Source organism: Salvelinus alpinus, chromosome 23, assembly GCF_045679555.1.
Source record: "Salvelinus alpinus chromosome 23, SLU_Salpinus.1, whole genome shotgun sequence".
In the NCBI taxonomy this organism is placed as follows: domain Eukaryota; kingdom Metazoa; phylum Chordata; class Actinopteri; order Salmoniformes; family Salmonidae; genus Salvelinus; species Salvelinus alpinus.
In genome coordinates, this window is record NC_092108.1 from 23258216 (window position 1) to 23267957 (window position 9742).

The 9742-nt window shown below is 38.9% G+C and overlaps 1 protein-coding gene across 1 annotated transcript in view; it reads right to left on the minus strand.

Moving 5' to 3' along the window:
• Positions 1-2729: 2729 nt before the first annotated feature.
• The window catches only part of LOC139550599 (gamma-1-syntrophin-like), a 37125-nt gene continuing 30112 nt past the window's right edge, over positions 2730-9742 (minus strand). Inside the window, exons 14-19 of the mRNA XM_071361582.1 lie at positions 8659-8775; positions 7891-7962; positions 6792-6944; positions 6355-6447; positions 4638-4748; positions 2730-4450 (exon numbers count right to left, since the gene is read on the minus strand). Coding sequence (XP_071217683.1) covers positions 4265-4450; positions 4638-4748; positions 6355-6447; positions 6792-6944; positions 7891-7962; positions 8659-8775 — 732 coding nt within the window. The 3' untranslated portion in view covers positions 2730-4264. The remainder of the gene's footprint in view (positions 4451-4637; positions 4749-6354; positions 6448-6791; positions 6945-7890; positions 7963-8658; positions 8776-9742) is intronic.

A 9742-nucleotide genomic window follows, 5' to 3' on the forward strand; every position in this document is an offset into this window, starting at 1 on the left:
ACGAGACATTATATACGAGTCATGTAGCTAGCTGTACATGTATCAGTTAGAATTTTCTTGTGAAACTCCCTTTTTAAGTGATAGCTTTTAAAGTGCCAATTCACCCCATCACATTATCCGCTCCCTGTCAAGTGACTCTGGTTTTATGGCAAAGTAAAGGGGGACATTCTGACCTCTTGCCTTTTGGGGGCCCTAAGCGAGATTTGGTTGGAGGGCCTCCCACCTCGTGGCAAAGCATTTTAGTGACCCCCTCTTGATGGTGGAGAGAAAATGTGTAGTTTTAAAGTTAATTTCTTGCAATTCTACAAATTCTTCCATGGGGTATAGAGGAAATGTTTCAGTTTTAAAGCAAGTTTTTGGCAATTCTACACATTTTGCCATGGGGGGGAGAGAAAACAATTATTTGGCCATGATCACTACAAGTTTAGATTGCTGGCTAGACTAATTACCAATCAAAAAATTGTTAGCTGACATGGCTAATTGAGTGACTAACATAACAAGAGAAACTGCTGATGCATATTTCAAAATGCAAATTTTCACATTTCTAAAATGCACCTGGTGTATTCTACTGTTCTTATTCTCAATAGTAAGTTGAGACCCCTAGCTTCCGGGGGCTCTAACCGGCCCTGATTCTGACCATAGTGACTTCTAAGAATGATGCAGTGCTTTTACAGTACATTCCATTAATGCTTGAAAAAGAATAGCATGCCCATGTTCATTGGTAGATGTTACATTTGTGTTGATATTTTTCAGTCTTATCACATACTTGGAAACTGATGATTGATCTTGCTTTCAAAGCATTGAAATTATAGTTGTTGATATATTATTGAGGTTCTATTTTGTATTAACATGACAACAGTAAAGTAGATGGTTATGTTGATACTGTATGTTTGGTTATAAAATCATTTGGATTGGGTTTGATTTGTTTGTTGTTGCAGCGCCCTCTTGCTGTCACAAGGCACTGCGGAATGTGCTTGTATGTAGGCTAGGTCCAAACTCCACTGGTGTTAGTTCTATGGCTCAACATGCCTTCCATCTCATTCTGGTGTAGTGTATAATATTTGGGTTTGAAATGGAGTTGGTTGATTTCTATATTGGTTATTGTATTTTTGTGAAGAGGTGATACTGTGTACCTTTTTGAATTGTAAGCATTAACACAGAATTGACTAACTAGCACATGCTGTATAAGTAGCAGTAGTCATCTTATCTCTGAAAAAATGCAAATGCTCAGTTATGTACACACATGAAACTGTGTTGAAATCACATTTACTATGGGTAAAACTGCAAAGTTAATGTGCTGAACATCATTTATGAGACCTAGGCCTTGAGATTTTGGGTCACCCCATGCACCAGATGTGATGTATTATCATATGTACGTTAACACTTGATAGGATTGTTTGGTTCGCCAAATGGTCCCCACAGTAAAGACACAATTCTGTTTGCTTCCCCAAATGGTCCCCACAGTAAAGACACAATTCCAAGCCAATTTTATGGTCTTGCCTTGAATTAATTTGTACAGAGGTGAAACTATTGTTCTGTTTTTTCTTATCAGGCTCATGTTAATATTTCAAAGTACGCTGGTAGTACATTTTTGAAATTGTTTTTGTTGTTCACTATGTACATGTTTCAGCACACACAAAATAAAGGTCACAGTCGTCACATGTTGCCTCTGTTTGAATCATTAATGCCTTCCCACTGCTGTAGAGTCCCACAGCTACTTACTGTAGCAAGATGCTTTTCTCACCCAAGTCTTTTTAATTATTCCACTTGGCCAAGACTCAGTGAGTCGTGGTTTAACCTTTCTCATCTAATTTCTTTCTGTAGAGAATAAGCATAGCAACAACCTTAACCCAGCACTAGCCCAGCCCTGACTGTAACCTAAAAATAGTAAATATATATATATTTTTTAAATTAACAGTGGTGATATAAAATACATTATTGTCAAGTTTGAGAAAAAAATAATGATTTGCCACCATCTCTGACTTTACTGTCAAACAATGTATCTATTATCTCAAATCGGCCCCATGTTATAAAACATTTTATTTATTAAGTAGTACACTATATATTTGTTAATAAAACAGCTATCATTTGCCAAAAAATAAAAGCCACCCCATCAATCTCTTGCTTTGAAATGTTCCAAGCCAAGAGTATGTGAAAGAGATCTAGGCTATATGTAAAGCACAACACAGTGCCACTTCAACTTTCTTTGCATAGAATCTACAGCACCACTTTCCCTTTCTACACTTATGTCAGATAACCAACTTGTTATGCTCTTCCTCACCCCATTTCATTTTGTCCTCTGAAACCTTATACTTAAGTGAAACTGAAGGGAATGGTGGTCAAGCACATTACTTCATATAGCACTCTGAGTCGAAGCCTTTCAAAATATGTTTTTGGATTAGTTGTCAGACTACAATATTTTAAAATCGATTTTGACTTTAGAGCGGATGGACGCAGTTCAAAGAGGCTTTTCTAAGCGCTTTGGGACATGATGCTACAGTACATATTAGAATCTGCTTGCAATGTGGTTCTTATTGTCATAATTTTTACACTGACATAACAGAGACAGCATCTTTTTAATCATGGGTCATATTGTTCATCGTCATTGAACTTGGTAAAGAGAGCATGAGGTTATCAACTATGTATTCTCTGTGGAACGCATCAAATTAATGAATGTCCTAATTCTTTTAAGTAATCCCTCAAGTAAACGCCCATATTCATTATTCCCCTTTTGTTAATTTGGATGTCAATCTTTATTTACATCATCAAGATTAGCAGAAAAAATAAAAATTACAGAAAGGATTTAATTCATTTCAGTGAATTGTATTTCGAGCAATATCTTCCAGTGAGTGCAGGACCAGGTATAGACATTTTCACACAACCACATGTTCTGAATCTGACTGACTGTGTTGGCTGAAGCACTTCGTCAAAATAATTCTCAATGATTCACTTTGTGAAATCCGTTCTTAATAATCCGGGTCCAGTCCAGGTTGGGTGTGTGAAGGATTACTGATTGCTGAATGCCTTTATTAAAAACACCTCTCGATTGCCTCTCTGACAGACTCATAATAGCAGCACTCATCCCTGTCCTCTCCTCAACATCAATAAAAAAAAGCTATGCTTACGTACATCTATAACCTGAGTCATTCCCTCTCTATATGACCCTGTTGTGTTGAATGAAAATCGTATACAATTTGACATGATGTGATTTATATTTATAGTTGGACTATAACCACGTCATGGGCAACAACAACAAAAATTCAAAGGTGCCATGGGGTTGATTAATTTCATATTTGTGTATAATCCATAATGCACACATATTTCAGTGTTTTTTCATTGAATTAAAATATGTTTTCAGATAAATCAAAACACATAGGTTAGAGAATATGAAGTGCTTTCAACTTCATTATACAACCACACAAGAGTGAAAACTACTTAACTATGTAACATTGCAGTTTACACTGCCATGATGCCATCTAATCCATATTTATTAATCTAATCATTACTCATGGTCATTAAGAAATCAATGTCCATGAAAAGAGAGAAGGGGACATATTTTTTGTGTGGCTAATTTACATTTCCAATGATAAATTATGGCAATACTAACTGACCATCCTTACAATTGCTATAATCATCAGAAATCGAATTAAGTCTTCTTTAAATCTTCTTTGGTCGAAAAGAAGAAAACAATTTGTTTATAGTCACCATCCTTATACTGTATGTCTACCTGTTCAAAAAAAATCTACTTCAAGAAGCGATTGAATACTGTAGAAAACAGTTTGTCCGCTTTGACGCCTTGGCAACACGATCATGTTATGTTTAACAACAGTGTCAACAACACGTGTGAATCATTTTGAAAGGTGCCTGGGGATCTGACCAAAGACAAATAACTGAATTCAGAATGTTTATAATCATCCATCCATCCATTCTATGTCCATTGGTTCTGCACTCACTCCTTCGTCTTACAATGTTCTTCGAAGTACAGCGCAATGTACTGGTCAAAAAGTTCACACAGCTAGCTTCCTTTTCTCTGATGAAATATCAAATGTGCCTTTCGGAAGGAAAAAAAAGAGTTCTGTCAATAATACTTCAAATGTTGGATTCACATGTCCTTGTTCATTAGACGGCTTTGGATACAGTATAACACACTCGTTTGTGGTCTCTCCTCTGCCTCTCAAGGCCATGATGTAGTAAAAGTGCAGTGTCTTAGGGGAGAGGGGGGACTCGGGAGAGAGGGATAAGGAGAGGGGCTGAGCAGGCTCTGTCAGATGGAGTATTTGATTCTGGATGTCTGTGTATTACAGGAGACACTGGTGAGCGTGGAAACCCCCCCAGCGGTAGTCGCAGCACCTTGACTCTCCACAAACATCGGATCCAGGCAAGCAACTTTGGCAGCAAAGAATGCATGGATACAGTGCAGCACGGCAAAGAGGTTAGAAAATTCCAGCTCCTGTGAAACAAAAGATAGACACTAACTTATTCATGTTTTGGGATAATTAATTAATTAATTAAACATTTCTTATGCATGATTTATCGGTTTAATTGGTATCGGCTGATAATGGCCAAAGAAAGCATGATAAAATATATAACTATTGGCTAATTTCATTTATATCAGAGATACAGCATAGGTTTGTTACCTTGGCTTCAATTGCTTTATTGTCCTGATTTTGGAACAGAAATTTGATCTTGCTCTTCCCATCATCAGACGATCCTTTCAGTTGGGAGAATTTGTATCTCCACAGCACCGCCTGTATAGAGGAAGTAAACACAGTTGAAGGTGGTTTATAAAGAACATTACCTTCTTTTTCTCGTTGTTATCTTATCTTTCATTCTAATTATTATTATCTGTGGTCTAATCTCATTCTGATTTTCCACAACAAAATTAATCCCATCATGTTTTTGTTCATAATTATTTGCAAATGTACCAGACGGTGCAAGTTCCTAACCTTGGATGATGAGCGTCAATGTCCTGTTGTTAATGATGATTTGAATCTGTGAGTAATGATACACTTCCTCCTAATTGTCAACAATTTTGTTGGGCCTGTCTAGACAACGCACATCACCTTGTTCTAAATCAGATGTCTGCATTTTCCACATGGGATAGGTAGGTTTTAATCTGTATCAATAGACAATGAGCTCTGCCTCTGTGTCACAGTCTGTCTGACTTGGTCATGAATAGAATGGAACTTTATTTGCCCTTGAATTTGCACATGTAAAAGCTTTGGAAATATAAAACGAATGTACATAGTACACATTCCATACAAAACAAGACATCCATGTACACAACCTACAATCGTAAGCAACACTTTTCCCCCTAGGGGCTTCACACAGATCTGAACATTGAGTGCATAAGACAAGGCCGGTTTTCTATCTGATTGAATTATTAAACATTCCCCACCATGTGTATTGTTTTACAATTGCAGTTTAAATATGAATTGTACTTTCATGCTTGTTTTGGTAAACAATACCCTGCCTGTCAGCAGTTGGCTAGGCTGCTGTGAGACTTTCTGGGGAGAGAAAAACCACTTGCTTTGCTGTGTAGGAATTAGGCCAAGAAACACAGGGAACAATATAGCTGTCGATGCGTCCTGTTCATCCACATTATGTGTTCTAGTGGAATAGTTATTGTGGCACTCAGACTTGGCAAAAGGCCTAAGTCAACTGCAGGCAGAATGTAAGGGATTTGGGCTGGAGGGGACCAGCCATCAAAGCAAATGTGCTCAGTCTATCAAAATGCACACGGTGCAGAATAAGTTAGGAACACCATGGAGTAGATTTGAATGGTAAAACATTTCTACATCTGCACACACTGTACATTGATTTTTTTCTATTGTGTTATTGACTGTACGTTTGTTTATGTGTAACTCTGTGTTGTTGTTTTTGTCGCACTGCTTTGCTTTATCTTGGCCAGGTCGCAGTTGTAAATGAGAACTTGTTCTCAACTGGCCTACCTGGTTAAATAAAGGTGAAATAATTGTTTATATATTTTTTTATTTTACTTTATTTTACTAGGCAAGTGAGTTAAGAACAAATTCTTATTTACAATGACGGCCTACCCCGGCCAAACCCTCTCCTAACCCGGACGATGCTGGGCCAATTGTGCACCGCCCTATGGGACTCCCGATCACAGCCGGTTGTGATACAGCCCGGGATCGAACCAGGGTCTGTAGTGACGCCTCTGGCACTGAGATGCAGTGCCTTAGACCGCTGTGCCACTCGGGAGGTAATGGCATCATGGTTACTTCTACTTTTAAAGTAACGCTAGAGAAACTCAGTGTTCATGTCTATGTATCCTTCATCTACATGTATGACTTCTGGACAAATGAACGTTGATGTACCGGTAATGTAACTTACTTTTGAAGCAGCATCGAAGCAGACAAAGCCCATGCTGAAGTCTATGGTCAGCCCCATCAGGTGGCTCTCCATGATGCAAGCATATGTTTTACACTGCGGAGAGGCAACAGTGCATGATGTTAGTTACAAGATGCATATTTAATACACAGCATAACCTTCCACAGGTTAAACATGTCAACTGAACATAAATCCGTTGGGAGAGGCTTGGCCTGTATGTCACGGCTTCTCTTAACCACTTTTCAGTGTTTCGCCTACCATTTTATAGGCAGGATGTGCCCTCCCGCCTAGCTCTGCCCCACTCCCAACCAACCTAAAATAGTTTGATTTGTTTCAAGTGACAATTTTGATGACAGAGAGCCTGGATGTTGGACTGAGGCCATTGTACCCCGCCACGAAATTGGTTTAGGAAAAAGTGCTGCCTCTTATATATTGTGTACCTGTATTCTCTCCACCTCCAGGAAAGTAGCCATCTGAAAGGCTTTTTCCCAGATGAGCAGCTCACACTCCAGCTCTACGCTGTAGAACATGTCCTCCCCACACTCCGTCTGGATGCTGAAGCAGTGCTTCCGCTTGTCCAAGAGGTCACTGTCCTGAGAGAACCACGTTAGTCATACCTGCCATCGCACCTGGATTCAAATTGTATTTGTTTTCTTTCAAATGCTTTGAATGGATTTATTGAACCTGCCTGGTATGCCAGATGGGCAGGGTTTGTATTTTTGTACTATTCAAATTGGTTTCATTGGCCCTGGCAAGCACAGCTTACGTTTTTGAAATGTCTCACATATTATTTGAACCCAGGTCTTGCTGTCATGCTGATAATGCGCACAAGGGACAATGAGAGACTCATACTGTACTGTAAACAGATAAGAAACTTGGATATACACAGAGGGGATGTGACAGACATTGGCTGGAATTTTATCAACATGCATTGTGCTTTATCAGAAAAGCTGTTTCACATGTTCAGAAATGCTGTTTTGGATGTGTGTTATGGTAGGAAGGGAATAGTTGACACTTACTATAGGAATCACCAGTTCTGTGCATGATGTAGGTCGATTGACCAGATCAGTCAGTATGTGACAATGAACCTGGCTGAGTGAGAAATTAAGAGGTGGAGCTGCAGTCGCTGCTGTGAGGATTTCTAAATCAAATGTCAACTCCTTCCACCCACCCGAGACACACTGCTGTGCATAGCAAACACACTTGTGAAAGTGTATTGCAGAAAAGTTCAATGCTTTGTTTGATTAAATACCAGCCAGAGTTTCAGAAAGTATAACCGCTTCCAATAGTAGTATTGTGAGTTTTGCAAGAAAATAGCTCAACTCCAGCCTTGCAAAGATGCAATGTGCACTGCGTAGAAACCGTAGAATATCCCCACCTTCTATGTCACAACTCTTTCTATGCATCTAACGAAGGACACATAGGACAGATCTATTCTCTTTTTAATGTGTCGTCTTTCAAACACAGACCCGGAGATTTGTTACTCAGCACTTCCTAAACATTTTACTCATATCTCCGTCGTAAAAGTTGTTGCCTTACCTTCAAAACTTTACACATGATCTCGTACACGGTGTAGCTCTTCTCTGCCCTGGTCCAGTCCCATGTAGTCACCTGCAAAATTCCACATGAAATACACTTTATAAATACACCTTGCACATGATATTTTATTAACCCTGCTTCCACTCTAGAACACAAAGAAACGGAACATTCTCCACTATGCATCATGAGTTCCCAACATAACCAAAGTCTCCAACATAACCATTTAATTAGGATTTTAGCCACAGACACATGCAGTTGAGGAAGTCATTCAAACTAAAAATAGTCCCTTGTTCTATAGTTCAGTTTAATACCAGCAACACAATTGTCCTAATAACTCCTATTCTGAGTTGTGCCTATATCCACAATTACTGATATGGTTGGCATAACATAATTATATTAATAATAATAAATCAAATGGCAAGCAATGGGACACAGACGGACATCAATCAGGTGTGGAATTATAATCGTTGTCCATTTATAGTTTAATAGACCATAAAAAATGTGGCGAACGTGTGTTGGACTACATTATAGCCTGGAAACATTGACCATTTTTGGACACATATTTTCAGAAACTAGTTGTATCAGTTGATATGGTAACTGTTTATTTTACAGCTTGGTATTTAGCAGGTAGTTACCAGGTAAGTGCCAGAATGTATCCATTGTTGCCACGTAGTTTCTTAGTTAAATGCCAGGTAAATACCAGCTTAAACCAGACTATAAAATAGTGTTACCATTGCTACATAAGGAAAGAGGGTGTATAAAGCGTACAGGAGGTGCTGAGAACTTGAAGAGTGAGGAACCCTTTAAGGCGAGGAACTTTGGTGAATACATTCGGTCCTGACCGGAGTCCTGCTCCTTCTCATCTACCCAGCCCATGTAGATAATCTGTCAGGGAGAGAGAGAGGGGTGATAGAGAGGAGAGAGAAAAAGGAAAGGGAAGAGAGGTAGAGAAAGAGAGAAAAAAAGAGAGAAAGAGAGAGAAGAAGGAGTGGATAAAATGGAAAGGGAGGGAGGCAGAAAGGGGAATGCAGCAGGCATCAAGTCTTTCTGCACTTTTCTTAGTCTGGAGGATTGCAGCGAGCCACAGTGAAAATGTTTGGCAGGAGATGGATTCATTATGAAAACAGCTAACTAACTATCCATGTCTAGGCTGAAGGAGGGATTGGTGGTGAAGTGGGGAGCAAGAAAACTTGTGTTGCCTTTTCTCCCTGATGATTTCATTCTGGTTTGACTTTATTGTGTAAAAATTCTGCCTCCCCCTGCAATAGTTGTCACTGGCACTGTCAGTCAACCATGGCCTTTCTGTGGACTATTCAACCTGGTTGGATTGACATTCAGAGAGCATATTCTAGTACAGTAAGCCGTGTCGAGTGGAGTAGAGACGAAAGGATGAAGCATCTTTTGGGCAAAGTCTGTTTTGTAACCGTAAACTGTGCTACAGAAGAATGCAACATAATATTGTGAGAATTTTCTATTGAACAAAATACTATGTCATAAATATTTATTAACAATGTTAATAATTCACTTGTATGGTATAAATAGTAGTACTAGAAGTAGTAGTAATAGTAGCAGTAGAAAAGTAGCACTAGTAGTAGCAGAAGTAGTGTAGTGTAGTAAAATAGTAATAGTAGTAGCAGAAGTAACAGCAGCAGTTGTAGTAGAAGTAGTAGTAGTAGTAGTATTAGTAGTGGTAGTAGTGATAGTAGTAGTAGCGGTAGTAGTAGGTGGTGTTGTGGTAATAGCAGTAGTAGTAGTCATTGCAGTAGCAGTAGAAGTAGTTGCAGTAGAAGCAGTAGTAGTAGTAGTAGTAGTAGTAGTAGTAATAGTAGTAGTAGTAGTAATAGTAGTAGTA